General features: G+C 36.9%; 1 protein-coding gene across 1 annotated transcript in view; it reads right to left on the bottom strand.

Annotated features, from left to right (window-relative positions):
- Positions 1 to 4,248: 4,248 nt before the first annotated feature.
- LOC127627168 (vesicle-fusing ATPase-like) overlaps positions 4,249 to 21,017 on the bottom strand; it is a 35,777-nt gene continuing 19,008 nt past the window's right edge. Inside the window, exons 9-22 of the mRNA XM_052103435.1 lie at positions 20,679 to 20,878; positions 18,836 to 19,001; positions 18,608 to 18,682; positions 17,922 to 18,109; positions 15,611 to 15,706; positions 14,949 to 15,105; positions 14,245 to 14,378; positions 14,053 to 14,119; positions 11,870 to 11,949; positions 10,538 to 10,672; positions 9,697 to 9,810; positions 7,613 to 7,668; positions 7,447 to 7,521; positions 4,249 to 6,229 (exon numbers count right to left, since the gene is read on the bottom strand). Coding sequence (XP_051959395.1) covers positions 7,491 to 7,521; positions 7,613 to 7,668; positions 9,697 to 9,810; positions 10,538 to 10,672; positions 11,870 to 11,949; positions 14,053 to 14,119; positions 14,245 to 14,378; positions 14,949 to 15,105; positions 15,611 to 15,706; positions 17,922 to 18,109; positions 18,608 to 18,682; positions 18,836 to 19,001; positions 20,679 to 20,878 — 1,499 coding nt within the window. The 3' untranslated portion in view covers positions 4,249 to 6,229; positions 7,447 to 7,490. The remainder of the gene's footprint in view (positions 6,230 to 7,446; positions 7,522 to 7,612; positions 7,669 to 9,696; positions 9,811 to 10,537; positions 10,673 to 11,869; positions 11,950 to 14,052; positions 14,120 to 14,244; positions 14,379 to 14,948; positions 15,106 to 15,610; positions 15,707 to 17,921; positions 18,110 to 18,607; positions 18,683 to 18,835; positions 19,002 to 20,678; positions 20,879 to 21,017) is intronic.

Consider the following 21,017-nt stretch of genomic DNA (forward strand, 5'->3'; position numbering starts at 1 on the left):
CATTGTTTATAATTTGTGGCTACACTTTTGGAACAAAGAGTATTTTAACGTTTACAGATTGGCCCCATTCACATCCATTATAAGTGCCTCGCTATAACCCAGATTTTTGCTATTTTTTAAAGTAAGGGAGGGACAAGACAAGTTACATTTTGTGATGATCAATACTATGGCACAAATGCTGTCGATTGAACTTAACTTGTATTGAACCCGGAATACTCCTTTAAGAGGTCTACGTCTTCATGCCTGCAGCCAAATAGCCTTTTTGCTTGTGTGATATTGCTTAAATTAAAAACATCCAGTTTGAACTGGAATAAAATCACTTGTAATCTTTGTAAATCATTGCAATAGTTTGTTCATGTAACCATAATTTCTGGCAAAAAAAAAAAAAGTTCCCTACAATTATTCTTAATAAGTCTGTGGTAACTTAGTAATACTGTAAGGAAAAGAAAAGAGGAAATAAAAAGGTATTAGTTCACCCAAAAAGGAAAATGTTATCATTGTTTACTCACACGTGTTGTTAGAACCCTACATTACTTTCTTTTTCTTAACACAAAAGGAGAAATTTAGAAAAAATGTGTTTTCACTTTAACGGCCCATCTCACTCTCAAAGCTCTAAAACTCGCATTAAGAGAATAATGGTCATTGGACATTTTTAATAAATAATACATTAGATTTCGGGTTGTTTTGCACCAAATGCTTTAATATGCTTTCTTAACAATCATGAGTCTCATGGATTAATTTATTAGACTTCTGAAATACTTTTGAAGCTTGAAGAAGTGGTCACCATAACCTGCCATTGTATGACATCACTGAGCACAAAATATTTCCACAATTACTCCCTCTATGTTAAGAAAAAGAAAGAAAGTCATATGGGGCTATAACAACACGGGGTTGAGTAAACAATGACTGATATTCATTTTTGGGTGAACTAATCCATCTTGATGGTGTTCAGTCCTATATCCATCATTGGACAAGCAAAAATTAACTTAATCACAAACAGAAAAAAATTATTATAAGCAACTGACTGGTCCCATTTTGACATCCGCAACGAGCAAGAACGTCAAGCAATGTGACAAATAGCCGGCCACATCACCTCAAAACGCATCAGCACCAGGACCTCTCTACCAACGGTGAGCCTTCAGGGTTAGCAAAACAAAGCATAACTCAGCGGTACAGGGGCGAGGAGACCTGAGGAGATGCTTCATAACGCTGAAAAAAAATGCTTTTGCGAGGAAACAACTCATTTACACCAAACAATCCTTTTAGAGTGAATTTTGTATGGAGATTACTACGATAAAATTGCTAGAGAACTCACGCATAATTTTGCGACATGTAGGTGTCAGTTTACGGCTCAACCCAGAAATTTTTTGTGTCCGCAAACGGTGATTTGTTGTCGTAACATGCTTTTTATTATTTATTTATTAATATTATTGCTCTATAAAAGACTTTCAGTACAAAGAGAAATGTTAATTCAAATAAAAATTCAAATAAAAAATAATGATAATATATATATGGGCTGTCAGTAGCTCGAATTAATTACATGGTAATATTAGCTGAGAAATCCCCTCAAATAAGAATAATTCAATATATAATGATTAAATGATTATAAATAGTTATATATAAATAATTATAAATAATATATAGATATACACTGGTATACAGCCAAATGTTTGGAATAATGTACATTGCTGTTTCGGAAGGAAATTGGTAATTTAATTCACCAAAGTGGCATTCAACTGATCACAAAGTATAGTCAGGACATTACTGATGTATAATCAGCACCATCACTATTTGAAAAAAGTAATTTTTGATCAAAACTAGACAGGCCCCATTTCCAGCAGCCATCACTCCAACACCTTTTCCTTGAGTGATCATATTAAATTGCTAATTTGGTAATAGAAAATGACTTGCCATTATATTAAACACAGATGAAAACTATTTAGCTCACTTAAATGAAGCTTAACATTGTCAATGTTTGTATCTTAGTTGCCACAGTATGCAACAGACTGGAATGTCTTAAGGTCAATATTAGGTCAAAAATGTAAAAAAAAAAAAAAAAAAAAGAAAAATGGCTTTCTCTAGAAACTCAGCAGTCAATCATTGTTTTAAGGAATGAAGGTGCTTGAAATTGCCAAAAAAAACCTGAAGATTTCATACAAAGGTGTACACTACAGTCTTCAAAGACAAAGCTCAACTGCTCTAACAAGGACAGAAGAGATGTGGAAGGCCAGATGTACAACTAAACAAGAGGATAAGTACATCAGAGACTCTAGTTTGAGAAATAGATGCCTCACATTTCTTCAGCTGACAGCTTAATTGAAATCTACCCACTCAACAGTCACACATATTCAAGTCACAAGCAAGTCTCAAGTCTTAACCATCAAGTCTCGAGTCAAGTATCAAGTGCAGTGCAGACAAATCAAGCAAGTCAAGTCAGCGACTCACCTTAAGCATGTCAAGTCAATTCGAGTCCTGATTAGTTTCAAGTCAAGTCGAGTCAAGCCACAGTACTAAAATAAATAGAGGATAATTTTTTTTTTTAATAAATATTTATTTTTGCTCTGAAATGAACTTATAAACATATCTTTACATAATTGTTTTTTTTTTTTATATGAATTGTATAACAGTAATGTGTTCGGCTAATAAGTTATCTATAAAATACAGTGCATGTACAAGTGAATCTACCTCCCTAGAAACCTGGCCAATTAGGTTGTTTAGGAGACCTGGCTGGAGTCACTCAGCACACCCTGGATTAAAACTCGTGACTCCAGAGGTGGTAGTAAGCGTCTTTACTTGCTGAGGTATCCAGGCCCCCTCCGTGGAGGAAGTTTTGATGAGAACTCTGAAGTAGTTTAAGAATTTCTGAACTATACATTGTGATCAGTTGGATGCCACTTTGGTGAATAAAAGTTCCAATTTATTTCCATAAGTGCAAAATCTGTACATTATTCCAAACTTTTGGCTGCCAGTGTATATTAATACAGATATATAGATACAGATAATTAAAATGCATTACATTGTTTTGGCACACAAGTGAAGCATTAAAAAATACAATACAAAAAATGGCTTTAGAATGCGATATATTGTTTATTTCCATATTATTGAACATAAGCCTGGCCTACAGTTCACAGCAATCCCTTTTGCAATTTAATTCATCAATCATTTTTTATTATAAGGCTTGTCTAAGGATGCGTCAATGTTCACCTGCATCAGAAGGATGCTTTTGGAGGATGCTGTTGCATTGCTTCATAAACATACAATTTTTATACTGCCACCTCCCTGCCCAGTAGGTGAAAAAAATGGAATCAACAAAAACAAAAGAAGAATGTGAATGTGGAGATTTATAGTATAAAATTACTTAAATATTGATCTGTTTCTCACCCACATCTATCATATCACTTCTGAATATATGGATTTAACCAATGGAGTCATATGGATTAATTTTAAGCTAATTTTATGTGCTTTTTGGACCTTCAAAGTTCTGGCTACCATTCACTTGCATTGTATGAACCAATAGAACTGATTTTTTTCATTTTTCTTAAAAATTCTTTGTTTGTGTTCAGCAGAAGACAGTCATATACTTTGGGATGGCATGAGGGTGAGTAAATGATGACAGAATTTTCATTTTTGGGTGAACTATCCCTTTAAGTGCTTCGTTACGGGAGCTGTCCGGTCCAAAGGTGCTGAAATGTCTCCAGAAGTTTGTCTTGTCAAACAGAAAAACGTCCAAACATGGAAATTATATGTTTTTAACTATTATTGGGATGTTATCTGGGATGGCATGAGGGTGAGTAAATGATCAGAGAATTTTCATTTTTGGTTGAACTATACCCAAGGAAGTTGTTTCTTTTGCTTAAATGGTGCTTATTTAACAAAATCAGATTATTGTGGTGGTCATTGTTATTACGTCATATATTTGGGTCACGGGTCAATACCACTGATATATCCATCGTTTACCTGGGGGTCTTACTGTGGAAACAAATGTGGGTGTGACTTCCGCCGGAAGTCGTTCTACAGCATTCCCTAGCTCTGGCTGCAGTCATTTTAGACCCCGTATACAACTGATAATAAGACTCGTTTTGGATGATCCAATCGCAATTGTCAGTGCTAAAATAGTTGTATACGGGGTGTAAAATGTTTTGTGATTGAATTGTAAAAAACACATACAGCGGAAGTCAAAAAACATATTTTATTTGAGGTTTAAAATGTCATCCTGATGCATCCCAGATGGCAGCAAAGCAACACCTCTCATCTGTCAATCACCCGACAAACAAAAGTTTAAACTTACATGCGGATTTAAAAGGTATAACCGCCTGATTGGAAAACAAACATGGAAACAACATGCCGGTTTTCTTCGCGCTTTCTTTGTCTTTATTACTTTTTTGCAGGTCATTATAATTCAGTAATACTGATATAGTGAATGAGACATTACCTGTCTAATGAGATACCTTCATTTGGTCAATTGTTGAAGACAGCATAGATGTATCCTTCCCTACCTATGAAATCCCACAATCCTGTGCATAGATCCATGGCATTGAGTCGAAGAAAAAAAAAATGGTGGCTCAAGCAAATTTGTGTATAAATGTATTTTTTCCCCACTTTTGATTCAAAAGATAAATTAGTATTGTAGTTTTTAAATATTGGCTGCTTCCGAAAACCAAAGGTAGCTGTCTTGTTGCCTTGCTGCCCTATCAGTAAATGACTCAACAGACAGCGTTTGCGTATGAAGGTATCTCCAGAAACTAGTTTTGGACAGGTTTCACAACCACTTTTTTGTTGCAAGGCAACAAGACGGCTACCGTTGGTTTCAGACAATGCCAAATTATGTCCGGAATCTATTCATACTACTTGCTAGCATACCCAAAAAATTTCCTATTTTTCTGACCGAGAAGTGCGTCTTTCATCAAATAAAGTACATACTCTGACAGTACACTATTTCGGAAACAGGGACAGTGTCGTGGAAATGGAGGCAAGTAGTTTAAATGCTAATCTGCTTTAAGCAAGGAGAAAAAAATGGGAACTTCTCTACCTGGGAACTTTTTAAGTCTCAAAGCACAGCTACAGATTCTTTGTATGTACATAATTACAAATAACAGTTGAGTCTTTTATTGCCATCTTAAAATCTATTTTTAATCAGTTTAATACATAATTCATATTTCTCATGAGAAAAATTATTGAATTAATTTATTCCAAACAGCCATGCCATGAAGCACAGCAAATATTGCATGCTATACTTCAAATGTTTTTACAAAGAAAATAAATGTTACAAGTACTGTGTGTGTGTGACGCTTTCCAAGTTCAGTAATGTACACATCTGCATCTAAACTCCACTTCGGTTACTATTAATTTCACATTAATGGTAATAGTCATAACAGGGTCATAAAAAGAGAAAAAGAGGGGGCTACACACAGTATATGTAAGCAAGAGATAAAGAAGAGGAGAATTAAAAGCCAATGTGAACTGTCCTGGCACTGTTGGCAGTGGTGAGGTAGGTCAGGGGGTTTACTTTATGTGCACAATTCTTTATGCCACTTTGATTTCAAAGCTTGCCCCATTTGTTAGACTCTGAAAAAAATAATGAGTCCCTCTCACTTTAGGCTAAGATGAGGGGCTGTTCATCTCTTAGACTACAACCTTTCCCATGTTGCTGACATGGAAACTTCTGAAAGACCTAAGAAGGGCAGACAGTTCCCTTTCATTAAAACACAAAACAAAAGCCAAACATGACATGGAAGCTTTGGTCAGAAAAAGAATCAGAATTGCTTAAGTCTGTACTGAAACATACAAAAGATGGCATTAATGACAATGTGAAAGATTTAAGGAGTAAGGCATCATTGATTGGAATAGTTAATCTCACTACATACATATAAATATGACACATTATATATATATATATATATATATATATATATATATATATATATATATATATATATATATATATATATATATATATATATATATATAAACACCTTATAGGTCTTCACACACATGCATGTACTATTTTATACACGTGTCCAAAAATCACAAAAATGAGGCACTATACAAAACTGAGGTGTCAAGATGCTGGTGTTGAACAGGGTAAAGGCAGTTTCATGTAGATGCCATGGAAACAACATGCAGTACACTATACGGTTCAGAAAGTGAGGGATAGAGATATATGTTGTAGTCTGGCTCTCTCTGTCACTCAAGTGCACATATTGTTTTCCTGACACCTTTACAACTTCATCTGAAAGGTATGAAACAACAAAAGAAACAGAAAACCAGATTAAACAGTGAAACTGAAACATAAAAGGAAAGAAAAAGCAGATTAAGATACAAAGACAACATGAAAACAAAATTTACCCTATTTTCATAAAATTTGTGTGCACAATATATGCACATTATTTGAACCCTTATATAGTGTTCCTGTCAAAACTGACCGATTCACCTCATTTTCTTTCTGAAAAATGTAGTTTCATCCAGTTGGAATTAAATTCCATTAATTTGTTCACACAGGGCATCTGAACACACAACTTGTTTTAGATCATTTTCATAAATACAGAAATATTAGTTTTAGGAGCATCCCAATCCTTTAGATGAGCACTTATGTGGATGTGTTTGCACACACACAAAGTCCTTGGACATGTGCGCGCTCGCACACACACTACGTGCATTGAGCATCCCTTTGTGCATCGTCTTTCCATGTACACTGTTTGAGGAATATTTCAAGATCTACTTCTCAAATTATGTTGTGTTTGGGCTTGTATAAATCAGAATACATTCTAAGCTTTAAAATTACAACTATTTGGTTTTGATCAAGCAAGGGGTTATTAAATTATAACATAATTATTATAATTAAAATTTTGTCTTCAGGGAGTGCCCCCACTCTGTATAAGCTCAGTTCAATGAATCCTTCAATCAATAAAAATATATATATTTTTTTAAATGTTTCAAAAGTCATAATCACTAAAAAAAAAGAAGTTAACAAAAGATCTAATGCAGTGTCTTGTGATAATATATGCAATATGAGAGATTTATTTGACCAGAATTCATTTTTGACCAGGAACACAAAAGTTGTTAGCACAAACAAACAAGAGTTAAAAAAAAAAGTTTTTCATAATTTTTCATCAAAGTGTAAAACTTAAATTGAAACTTAAAAATAAAATGCTCTTCACTTCTAAAATGACTTTTTTCTGTGCAGGCACATAATAACTTTTTTTTTTTTTTACAATGCAATTGATTCCCAATTAATTAAATAATCAAGTTTTACCATATTTCATACTGAATACTCAATTTAATCTGAAACTATGTCTCTTTATCATAGTTAAATACATTGGGAATGGTGTTTCATGTTGTCTTAAAGTGTTTAGTATTTGATCAACATTGTGAGCAGAGACTGTGTGTAAAATCTTGAGTCACACAAATGTGCAGAAATGAGGTTTGTTGACTACATGGCAGTCCTACCATAATAGCCTTGGTTTGTCAGGCTACTTTCCTGGACTGCCAGACTATATGGCCACATGTTTTTCAGACCCAAACCTGGAGAACAACATAAGCATAATGTTAAATAAAAAATCAATGCGGTAAAGGAGGAAAAATCTATTTTAGGCCAACCGAGAAATGGACTTACGCTCCTTCTTCTCTCAGTAGTGCCAAGAACTTGTTAACTCTGTATTCAGGAGGCATCTGAAAACAAAAAAATAAAACATACCCACAGAGAAGAGGTGAAAAATTTTGAAATATTAAAGATTATTTTTTTTGTTATCCCCACATTTCTTGTGAGTCCCCTCTTCTGGAAAGTAGTGAGATGTTGAAAAGACAAAAAAGTTGTCAACTATGTAAAGCCTGGAGGGCTCGGAGGGGCCCAGAGTGTGTCTGTGAGGAGCTTTGGAGGGGTGGCAGTAAATGTCGGAAAGGGGAAGTGACAAGACTAGTGATAAATCCAGCAGGTCACAGTACCTGTTCACTCAGGACAGGAAGACTGACAGACTACTAAGTATTCATACACTTAAAGCACACTAATAAGAACACACTTAACCTTTGTAAAAAAAAAAAAAAAAAAAAAAAAAACATATTTAAAAATATATTTAAAACATCATTAAAACAAGATTAATTTACTTGAGATGTAAAACTGCATAAGATATTAAGATGTGTTTTCAAAGAATGTATCTTGAATAGTTATTTTTTCTCACCCCACTGGAAATTTTTTTCTTATTTTAAGTAAAGGTCTAACAAAAGTAAAAACTAAATTGTAAAAGAAAAAAAAAATAATTCAAGATATATTCTAAATTAACAAGTTTATGCAATATTGCATCTTAAGTAAATGAATCTTATTTTAAAGATGTATAGATAAACAATACATTTTGAATGGAAAACAAGACAAAAAATACTAAAGAAAACTTTTTTGTTTGTCTATGGCCATGGTGTAGGTCATGACCTAAATTGTGCAGTTAACGTTCCTTTATAGACTAGAACAAGACTTAAGAATTGGCCTTTTAGAGGAAAGCTCTGAGAAGACACCAGAGAGGAAAATTAATGGAGTATGCAATAACTTATCTTTTCAATTGCCTGGGGCAGTTGGAGAAATGAAAACTATTAAAAGAATAAAGGGAATGGGAGGAAAATGCAGCGCGGCTGTGTGCAGCATGTCCCGGCAGACTCAGTCTCATTCCTCTCTGGGGGGAAGCACTCAGCGCTGCCACATTACTGCATACCACACCAATTACACAGCATCCAGCACAAACATGACTGCAACTCCAATTATGCCACCACAAAAAACAAAACAACAACTAACAAACACGACTACAGTTCTCATTAAACAAGACTAGCACTAATCTTTGGTGTACTATTGAGATATATGGCCTAAAATTAACCTAACAACTAAGAGCATTTTCTATGGAGCCAAAAACTCTTGATGCTAAAATGAATTTAAATTGTCATTGTCTTAGTCAATTGGGTGAGTTTAGATCAGGACTACCTGTTTGAACAAAGAGTGGTAATCGTTTGAAACCTTTTGAAAACAGTTTAGTATTTTTAGTAGTCTGGAACTTACATACGAGTGTTTAATTTTTTTTATGTTAAAAAACCTTCTCGTAAGGCAGTTTAATATCGAGAGACAACTACAAGTAATACATAGGTGTGTTGCTCTCCTTGAAAAAAAAAGTTCAATAGTGTGACTCTTTGGAACAATCAAAACATTGCTTTTTTTTTTGTGTATCCCAGCCAGTCCAACATAGCACAACCAATAGCGTTATTCAGTTTTCCCAAGCATTAGCAGACAGGGAGAGTATTCAGAAAATCTGTTTTAAAAAAAATAATAATAATTTGTGCAATTTCGTTTATTGGTGCTATAGGGAAATTAAACAGGTCACCTTTCATACTATACTGTATATATTGTCATTACTAAGAATAATACATTAAATTAAAATGTAATAACATTATTGTTCAGCTAACTTCATATTAGGATTTTTCTTCAATCAACTCCAGAAGCAGGAAGTACGAGCCAAAGTATGTGCAGATGAGGACTACAGGGCTGTTTACTTGTGTGTCGAAAGATGAACTCTGGAGAAGGCACATCTGGAGGGGCTTGTTTTCATTATGATGCAATAAAATAATAGAATTTGACAGGAAATCCAACCACAGATGATTTAGCAGGAGAGCTGTGACAAGTCGTCTAGACAGCACCCAGAGTAAAGTGTTCTATCTGTGTCTCACCTGCAGTGACATCTCAATGAGCATCTGAAGCTTCTTAATGCCCAGCCACACAGTTTTTCCTTTCACCTCTTTTGCGAGAGTTGCTCGTTCTTTGTCCTGAAAGCCCCCGAGAAGCTAAACAACACAATGGAAGAGACATAAAGACAACTAGTTATGATTTTGAGACAATCAAAACTATGATCGGATTCTCATGGACAAGCAAGCAATTTAGACTCCTTTTTGTTTCCTCTATTGTTTTTTTTCTAGAACGCTCTTTCTCAGCCACTGGAGACCAAACCAGTCACTGTGATTTTGCCAAGTAGGATGTGTTCCTGGATCAAGATATTTTAAAGGTCCTGGAAAAACATTCTTGTCAAAGAAACATTGTCCTAACCCTATCCCTAATCCTAACTTTAAACTTACCCCTTTCTCTATCCCTGAAATCTGATTGGTTATTAGGAATGTTGTTCCAGGGCCAAACAAGGATGTTGATTCAGGAACAGATCTTAAGAGCCCTTCAAAATGAACACATTTTTGTATCCGTCCATGCTATTTTCCCGTTGTTTTTCAATGTAAACACATGCTAGATGGTCATCTGTGACAGTTGCGCTGCTTCCAGCATTTTTTTCTCATGCAGAAGCATCATGCTTTCTGACATGCATTGTTTGGTAAAATGGAATGTAAATTTTAAAAGCACATCATAAGACACCTGCATTCTGTTATATTTGTTGCAATGTGTCTAGCTGCAAGAGCACATATGGTCTGAATGGACCCTTACTTGGCAAAATCACTGTTACCAAACCAATGTACATCTATCTCTTTTTTTGTCTTGCTGGGTCTCTAGATCTGGCTCCTTATATACCTCCAGGGCCTCCATGAGGTGTTCTCCTCTAGAGATGTTGGGGATGTGAACTGTAGTGCTGAAAGAGTCCAACATGCCCATCTCCTGCAGAACATCTTTCCTGCTAGTTGTGCCGAGAATCAGCAACTTACGACCCTTTGAAAAAAACACACATAATCTATCTCAGTATTATAATATGTACATTTGGGGAGTATTACATCCATAAAGAGCAAACAACTCATTGTGATACCAGGTGAGCATAATCACTGCTGAAGAAACTTCTATAGTACTGACATCACTATGTACTTTTTACACACTGTAAGAACTTGTGAAATTGTGCTAGTACAGCAGTGTGATGGAGTCTATCTAGGTGGAGCAAGGAGGTGGGGCATTCCCAGAGGCTCAAGCGAGCAGAGGGAGATTATGGGTCGCCCCCCTGTGGCGCCCAGTATAGGCTAGTGCATGCAGATGAGGTGCCACACAGGCTGCAGGCCTGCCAGGTCCCAGCTCTCTCACAAACCTTTTCTGTCGATTCACCCAAGACCAGACTCCCCGCTGAGTGCTGCTCTATACAGCCCTGATCTGGAGGAACAGACCCTCGGCTATTCAAAACACCTTACAAACAAGCACAACACCTATTCCTGCCTGACATACACACTCACTGCCAGTCATGAAACTCAAGACCTTCACAACAGTAAATTGTTTGGGACCCGTACACTACAACAACATAAATGCACTTCATTACATATACATATTGTGGAGGCAATGCACAGCCCATATTTCAAGTGTTGCTCAAATATAATAGCTCAACACTGTTGCTATGTGGTTCCTAAGATGTTCTGAGAGGTTTTTAGCAAGTTGCTAGATGGGTGCTAGGGTGTTCTGGGTGGTTGCTTCCTGGCTACTAAGTTATAAAGCCAAAACTTATGTCTCAATGATATTCTGGTCTCCTTCAATGCAAGTCTATAAGAATTTTTCAGTAGTTTTATAGTCTGTAAGATGAAAAGTCTGATAATTCTAACCATTATTTGAGTTATCAATCATGCCTGCAGAAGAAATTTGTGGGTTATGTTATTTACTTAATATTTAGGGTTATGGATTTTACATACGTACGAGCAATCATAATAGTGATGCTTGCCTTTGCAAGAGCCTCTAATAAATTATAAATGAAAGGCATAAAATAACAATAGATTGCCTATAAGACAAAAACTCTGATATGTCTATAAATAAAGTATGCAGGTTGCTTCTCCCAAGTAGTCGGGTTGAGTATTGAATTGTCTGGTAAAAAGGAGGTGCTACCCCCTGTCTGTAAATTCCAGTATTACTGTCTGGTGTGTGTGGATGTGTTCTCACCCGAGGAGGAGGTTTCTTCAATAACACCAGCAGAGCCTGCAGCACCAGGTTAGAAAAACGTGGACCAATCGGAACAAAATCTGTGAAGTGGAGAAACATCAGAGCCATTTAAAACAATGAAGAGTGGATAGACAGGGTTTTGGGTAAGTGGTGTTGTGTTCATTATGAGGACCAACAACAATTCGGCTTTATAGTGTTGACACTTCAGCTAAAATAAATGAGGGAGAAAAAAACACAGACAAGAGGAGAAAAGGCACCTCGAGATGCCTATAAATCATCAATGAAAAGGTAGCACATAACAGCTGCAGACTGTCAAAGTCTTGTTACCTTACAGACCTATTCAGTCATGACATCAATTTAAAAGGTAAAAAAAATGAAGGTTAGCTTACCATCAGTTTCCTTGGGAATTTCTAATAGGTTTTTCGAATAGCAGTTTTCGTTTAATGTCAAAAAAGGTTGGTGGTTAAATTTACAACTAAATCACAACGGATAAGTTTAAGTGCTTGACGAAATGTTGTGTGTAGCAACTTGTGCTATTAAAGCACACAACGGTTTCATGAATGATTAAGTTATGACTGTAGGCAATTTTTCCTGTAGAACAAAGCACAAAAGTCTCTTCAAACAATTTTGAAACCCATGGATCAAAAATGCAACTACAACCTAGGGCTGAGCGATATGGCTACAAAAATGATATCTCTATATTTTTCAGCCTATTGACGATATTCGATATAAACACTCACTGAGCACTTTATTAGGAACACTATGGCCCTATTCAAGTTCCTGACATGGTTTTCTGATGTTCTGAGATGCTATTCTGCTCACCACAATTGTACGGAGTGATAATCAGAGAGTTAATGTAGCCTTTCTGTCAACTCGAACAAGTCTGGCCATTCTCCGTTGACACCTCTCATCAACAGGGCATTTGTGTCCACAAAACTGCCACTCACTGGATGTTTTTTGTTTTTGGCACCATTCTGAGTAAACTCTAGAGACTGTTGTCCATGAAAATCCCAGGAGATCAGCAGTTACAGAAATACTCAAACCAGCCCGTCTGGCACCAACAATCACGCCACTGTCAAAATCCCTGAGATCATATTTTTCCCACATTCTGATTGATGTGAACATTAACTGAAGATCCTGAACCATATCTGCATGATTTTATGCATTGCTGCCACACGATTGGCTGATTAGATAAGTGCATGAATAAGTAGATGAACAGATGTTCCTAATAAAGCGCTCAGTGAGTGTATATCAATATATACCTTTGCTCTAAAATGGCTCAAAAGTGATTTTAGCCAAGTAGATTCAATATTTTATAGGCATTTAATACAAATATATTTAAGAATAATCAAGGCATGTTTCCCCAGAGTTTTTTTTTTTTACTAAATTAACATGAGAATGAGATCTAATCATTTACATTGGTATGCAATTTATATTTTTAATCCAATGATACATAGTACCTTAATAAACACATTATTTACCTTCCTATATTTTGACTAAAACATTTTTTGTGAATGAACAAGATATGCAAAAACTACTCTTATTATTTTGGAACCCAGTTGAATATTGCATCTTACAAAATGGGACCCAACCAAGTTCATTATTATAATATAATACTGAATCATCATCATTATTTTGAGGATTAGATTTGTTTTATATAAAAGTAATCTATTTATGTCCTATTTACTTCACTTTCACCTGGAGCTTTTATTTTTACCCTGAAAGTGCAATGTGTAGTTTACAATTTTCTGCATCTGGTGAAAGCTGTAATCTCCTCTTCTGTTATACTGTGCTGCCTTTGAAGATTTGTATAATAACTTGTAGTGGTTACCAATGTTTTAAATTGCACGAATGCTTGAACCTGCAGTACTTGAATTGCTCTAAAAGCGCTAAAAACACAAGCCCTTTAACCCCCTCCCGTGCACAGAACAGAGTATCACCCAATCGCTATTTTGATTTTATTTAGATTTATTGTGCAGCCTGAAGGATCATGAAATTAGTCTACTGATGTGCTCTTTATGAAACTTGTCGGCCAAATAAAAAGCAAAGCACAGTAAAATCATTGTTATTATATCGTAAATATTCTATATATCACCCAGCCCTACTACAACCTGAACAGCTCTACAGTATTAGCGGATTTGACAGGAAGTGTGTTGTTCTCTGTGTAATGATGAAAGACTCACCCAGCAGACGCTCTATATCGTCCACCACCACACAGCTAAGCTGGGACTTGTAGGCATCCTCAAAAATCTACAAAGATGAAAACCATAAACTCACTATTAAGCCACTGAAACATCACATTTGTTAAACCCGTATGGAAAGTTTCAACACACACAGATCTGTTAACTTTTTTACTTCGGCAACAAGGTTGCTACCTTCTTGATGGCCTGACACTTGGCGTTCTCTGCAAAGCCGATCATTTTGTCTGGAGAGCAGATCTTGATGAAGGGGAACTGGGAGTCTTCTGCGATCTTGGCCGCCAGTGCAGTCTTCCCACTGTGAGGAGGCCCTGTGGAAGCAGAGAGTCTTACACTCTCAGTCGTATCAGATTACAGCATTATGTTGGAACGTTATTCTTTCCGTTCTGAACAGACTGATCGAGCAGATTTGTGTTGTATAACATAAGAAGATCAGATCCTTCCTATCTGAGCATGCTACACAACTCCTTCTCCAGGCTGTTGTTATATATAGACTAGAGGCACAAAATCCCTTTCCCAGACATTCACTTCATTTGTTCCTCGCTGGTGGAATGACCTTCCAAATCCCACCCAAACATCTGATTCTCTAGCCACGTTCAAGAAACATCTTAAGATGCATCTCTTTCATGAGCACTTGATCCAATTCTACTAATGCAAAAACAAAAAAAATTATTCTAAACCACTGTCTTTCACCTTCTTCTCTACTAATGATTCTCTAAACAATTTGCAACTTTGTATTAGAGCACTTCTCTTATTACTGCCTCCTTAGGAAGGAGACTCACTTCTATTGTCGTCCTCCTCCTCCTCAAGTCCCATTGGATAAACATGCCTGCTAAATTAATACATGTAAATGTAAATGTGTGTATGTTTGTGAGACTTGCCCTCCAAAAGCACAGTTACTAGTGGTGTGCGTTCACTGTTCTTGGTCTGTTGCACCAGAAGTTCTCCATCTCCCAGTATGTCAGACACAAAATTGCTCCATTTGACAATGCCGTTCATGATGTAACTGCAGTAATCCTCTTGATTGGTACCAAAGGCCTGTACAGAAAGAAGAAAACCAAAGGTTGCATAAAATATTCAGGAGAATGCAGGCAGAGAGATACTACATAATAGCTTCACTACATAACAGTTGTTTTTTGTCTAGTGGCAGTCCCAGATGGCCATGCATTGAACATCTGATGCATGTTGCAAACAAATTTGGCAGGAGCATTCCAAAATTGCAAACCCCAATCTGATTGTTTGTCTTCTTAGAATTTCAGTAATCAGGGAGCACAGGCTCTTGACTCAGTCAGAAGACAAAGTCCTGGTACCAAGCTGCTTAAATGAGTGCTTACAAGGAAGGATATGTTAGTAATTTTTACATGTCGGTCAGATGGCCACTTTCAGTTGGCAGTTCTCGGTCCGAATAAACTGCAATGTGGATCAGACTTCTTGTCGATAGTCACCACTGGCTACATGAGATGTTTTTCAGTCTAATCAGTGGATTTGAAATCAATGTAAAACTATGAAAAACTGTAAATGTCAGAATAAAGAGTGGACTTACAGGCTTAATGTCATTATTCAGAGAGGCCAAGAAGTCACTCCTGCTGACCTGCAGAGTCTGAGCTTTTTCTGTGTCCACTTCTACCTGTGCACTGGCCTACAAGAGCAAAAACACACAAAGATTCATCCTCAAACTCATACACTTAATCAAGTAGAAAGCTCTAGAAGAAGGCCAAGATGGAGAAGGCAGAAGTGAAGGGAGAGTGAGAGAGAGACCTATTACACCCGTTTAAGCTCCCATCATTATGTGTCAACACCATACAGAAGTGAATAGGCTGTATCACTTACACATATTCCTAGCAATCTAAATGAGGACATACAATGCTGTGAAAAAGTGTTTGCCCCAATCCTAATTTATTTTATTTTTGTGTATATCTCATACTAAATTGTTTAAAAAAATTCAAACAAAAACTAACATAAAACAAAGGCAATCAGAGTAAACACAAAATACAGTTTTAAACGATAATGTTATAATAATGTTTATTGAAGCAAAAAAGTTATCCAAAAACAACTGGGTCTGTGCAAAAAAGTATTTGCCCCCTTAGTTACAAAATAACCAAATCCATGAAATTGCATTCATAATGGGGTTCAGCTGGACTAGACACACCAAGGCCTGATTACTGCCAGCCCTGTTCAATCAAGTCAACACCTAAATATAACTTTTTCAGCAGCATGAATTTGGCTAAAAGTAGCACAATATCCCAAGGTTGAAAGAAATTCCAGAAATGATGAGGAAAATGGTGACTGAAGTATATCAGTTTGGAAAGGGTTACAAAGCTATTTTAAAGGCTCTGGGACTCCCAAGAACACCGTGAGAGCCATTATCTCAAACATGGAGGAAACTTGGCACAGTAGTGAACCTTCCTAGAAGTGGCCGACCTTCCAAAATTTGGACTCATCCAGGAAGTCACAAAAAAGCCAAGGACAACATTCAAGGAACTGCAGGCCTCTCTCGCATCAGTAAAGGTCACTGTTAATGACTCCATTATCAGAAAGACTCTGGCCAAAAATGCCATCCATGGAAGAGTGGTGAGGCTGAAAACCATTGCTAACCCAGAAGAACATTAAGGCTCATCTGAATTTTGCTAAAACACACCTTGATGATCCTCAAACATTTTGGGAGAATGTTTCGTGGACTGATTCCAGTCGAAAGTGGAACTGTTTGGAAGACAGGGGTCCCATTACATCTGGCTTAAATCAAACACAGAATTTCACAAAAAGAAAATACTTCCTTCGGTCAAGCATGGTGTTGGTAGTGTGATGGTGTGGCCAGGGCGACATGCAATAATTTAGGGGAAACATGAATTCTGCTCTCTACCAGATAATCCTAAAGGAGAATATCCGGTCATCAGTCCGTGAGTTGAAGCTGGATTATGCAGCAAGACATTGATCCAAAGCATAGGAGTAAGTCCACCTCTGAATGGCTCAAAAGGAGCAAAATTAAAGATTTGGAGTGGCCTAGTCAAAGTCCTGATTTGAACCCGATTGAGATGTTGTGGCAGGACCTTACATAGGCAGTTCATGTTTGAAAACCTTCTAATGCAGCTGAACTAAAGCAGTTCTGCAAAGAGTGGGCCAAAATTCCACCGCAGCGTTGTGAAAGACTGATCTCCAGTTATCAGAAGTGTTTGGTTGCAGTTGCATTTGGTTGCTACAAAAGGTGGCACAACCAGCTATTAAGTTTGAGGGGCAGTTCGTTTTTCACATGGGTGATATAGGTTTTGGGATAACTTTTTTGCTTCAATAAATATATATATATATATATATATATATATATATATATATATATATATATATATATATATATTTGAAAACTGTATTTTGGGTTTTCTCGGGTTGCCTTTATTTTAGGTTACATCTCGTTTGAAGATCTAAAACAATTTAGTATGAAAAATATAGAAAAATAGAAGAAATCACAAATACTTTTTCACAGCACTGTTCCATTGATTTATATTGTTTAACAGGAAACTAATTTGAACAGGCTCACCCAAACCCTATTCCTAATACGAAAACAGTTTTGTCCCCAAACACACACACACGCACACCAGAGCTGTTCATAACTGTGTGTTTTAAGAGTTCTTTCTTTTCTGCACATACAATCATTTCTTGTATGCACATAAAAACCACAAACCGTATTCAAATGCATAACACCACATAATGCTGCAACCTGATGTTAACTGAATTTTATTTGTATAACAAACCAATTTTGAAACTTTAGTCTGTTGACTTGAGTTCCAAACGGAGCTCTGTATTGGTTTAGTTTAAATCAATAATATTTAGTTCTGATTGTGTATAAGACGATGAGATTAGACCTTGATGTGGCGGTTCATGGCAGTCGACTGGGCGGCCCGAACAAGCCCCTCCAGCTCTGCTCCACTGTAGTTCTTGGTTTCGACAGCAAGCTCCTTTATGTCAACATCTTTGGCCAGCATATTAGACTGCCTCATCTTTGCTGTGTGTATACTCAGAATCTGAAGGCGGCCCACTTCGTCAGGCAGGCCTGGGGAAGAGCAAATTCTTACCTTATTAATTAACTGAAAAAAATGGAATGTGGAAAAGGATAAACAGCATGTGCCAATGTGGCTAAACACCCCATGAAATAATTTGACCAGCACAGTTTTCTGTCCTGTGTTGGCACATATTCTTTTAAAACAGAAAGTTTAAGCAGGATATATCTAGAATAAAGTTTTTTTTTTTTAAATAGCCAATAGACTTCAGTTACATCACATCCATTAACAATAATTTGCTTGGACAAAAATCTGTGTACTGCAAAACAGGTCATCAATATTTTAGTTTCTCTATATTTAGTTTCTAGTTTCTCTAGAAGACAAATACAATTTAAATGTGTATATGTGCTAAAGGTGAATTTTGTCAATGTTTAGGAGTAAACTAGCATATAGATGGTATGAATGCTAGCACGTGGTCTAATACACTACAAAACTCTTTTTTTGATTTCATGGGGTCCTTGAAGAAATTAGCCATGATGGCTTGTTCTCACCAATCTCCATTTTGACCTCCATTCTACCAGGCCTCAAGAGGGCTTCATCAATCAAGTCAGGCCTGTTGGTCATCCCTTAAATAGATGATGATTCAATAATGAGAGCAAAGCTAAATCAATGCACATATTGAATATGCAACAAAATTAGAGGGTAACTTAAAATCAGTATAGGCAAGACGGGGTCATTCCTTATAGTCCTACTTGTCAGATCTCAAATTATTTCCTCACCAATAACCAGGATGTTGTTGAGCTGCTCTACACCATCAATCTTGGACAGTAGCTGGTTGACCACAGTGTCATGGACCCCCGTGCTGCCTGCCATGCTGCCACGTTGCTTACAGATGGCATCAATCTCATCAAATATGATGATGTGCAGACCGCTGTTGGCCCCCAACTTAAAAAGCCAAAAAAGAGAAAGAAGTATTATGCTAGAGAAGACATCAAAACATTTGCCAATAGGTTTTACAACAGTGTGGCACAATGTTTAAAAATCTAAGCTGCTAACTGAAAGGTTGTAGGTTCAAATTCCACAAAGGGGCCCTTGAGCACACCATTGAACCCTAGGTTGTTCCAGAAGAATTGTCAAAGTAATTAGGTATGGTTCATAATGGCCAACAACCACCTAGTCAATTATTGTGGCCAGCTATATTTTTTCTCACTTTGCGGGGGCGTTTAATGTGCAGTGCTTTTGGTAATAGGCAGTTTGCACTGTAAAAATGTCTTGGGAAAAGATATGTTTCTAAATTTCTTCTTTTTTAAAACAGTCAACACAGCCAAGCACATTCAGACAGATGTCTTTTGCCATTGTGTTGTTTTTTGTGTGTTCCAGCATGAGGTTTGCATTTTTTAAATGCTGTGTCAAGTTAAAAATCCTCAAACTTTTAAAATACAAGACTCTTTCTGATGTGCTAGGTCTAACTGTTTTGGAACCCAAGAACATGGCCTTTGTAAACAGCCCCTAAAAACTAATCTGGTCAGTTGAACCGAAACCTTATATATAAAATCTATAAGCTTCACATTTTAAACCCTCAAAAATGGGCCCCATTCACTTCCATTGTAAGTGCCTCATTGTAACCTTGATTTTTGCTGCACCTATTTTTTAAGAAAAGGAGGGACGAGTCGAAGTAATTTTTTGTGGTAATCAAAATTATGCCACAAATGCTGTTGATTGAGCCTAACTTGCATTGAACCTGGAATAAGGCTGATTAGTCAACTGGTCGTTTTGGAAAATGTCGTTTTGCACATCCTTACCTAAAATAAATGTATATTTGTGTCACTTTATATAAAAATGTCTGCAAAATAACGGCTTACTTCAATTCTTAATAAAACAGGGAAAAGGAAAGGAGAAACAAATCCCATACAGTTCTCATCCATGGTTTAATGTCTGGCTAGTGAATGGACTGTGACCGTACAAACGCTGAGTGAACATTGTGACAATGGTTTACAATTCTTCATCTCTGAGGCTGTCAGGACCTGGGCCGTAACATTTAGCACAGATGGGAGGCCACTATGAGTGTGCGTGGCTTTCCCGTGAGTCAGGGTGAGAGGTTAGAGATAGCTGAGCGCTCTCATTAAGAGGTGCCGAGTGAGCTCCTCAATGTCATGTAGTCACACAGTCTACCAGCACAACAACATCATACAGAGCCAGCCATTCACTGCCAACACTTTTTGACACAACACCCTTTTGGGTAAAAACTAAGTCTGATAATGTTTCTAAGCAAACACAAGGCCGTTTACAGTAATTCAGTAAGTACACTTCAACAATTTGGAGTTGCTGGAGGGTCCCAAAATCGGGAACAAGCTTGTGTAAAAACAGCATCCTTCGTTCAAACCGAAGTTTGCCTGCCATCAAATTTTGACTGTTGGCAAAGCACTCTCTTTTCAGAGTGTCAAATATCGGTGGTTCAGTCTCTGAGCCAGATGAATGTAGGGGTGTTCAAAACGTCCGTGTGGTCATTCTAAGTGAACAGTGATTTGTGAAGTGAAAGAATGGAGGTTTTTCTGAGTGTGTTGTTTTTAATAATTTGTATGAAACATACTATTGTCCCCACTGCATTTTCTGTTTTCTTACCCGCTTCTGCTCATCTTCTGCATCAGCAAACAGCTTTCTGATGTTGGCCTCTGATTCGCCCACATATTTGTTGAGAACCTCAGGCCCGTTGACCACCTTGGGTTCTCTGGCATTCAGCATTTTACCAATCTGACGTGCCATCAGGGTTTTACCACAGCCGGGCGGCCCAAACAACAAGATCCCCTTCACATGTTTACAGCCTGCGGTGAAAGAAGGGGTTTGTGGGGTGAAGAGACAAAATCTACTGCATAAACACAAGACTGTCTTAGTGTTTGAGACCTCCCAAGTCATCGCAAATATGGCAGTTGTTCTCAACTGATTTGGCTTCAGAAACACTAC

This window comes from Xyrauchen texanus, chromosome 33 (genome assembly GCF_025860055.1).
Source record: "Xyrauchen texanus isolate HMW12.3.18 chromosome 33, RBS_HiC_50CHRs, whole genome shotgun sequence".
NCBI classification, from domain to species: domain Eukaryota; kingdom Metazoa; phylum Chordata; class Actinopteri; order Cypriniformes; family Catostomidae; genus Xyrauchen; species Xyrauchen texanus.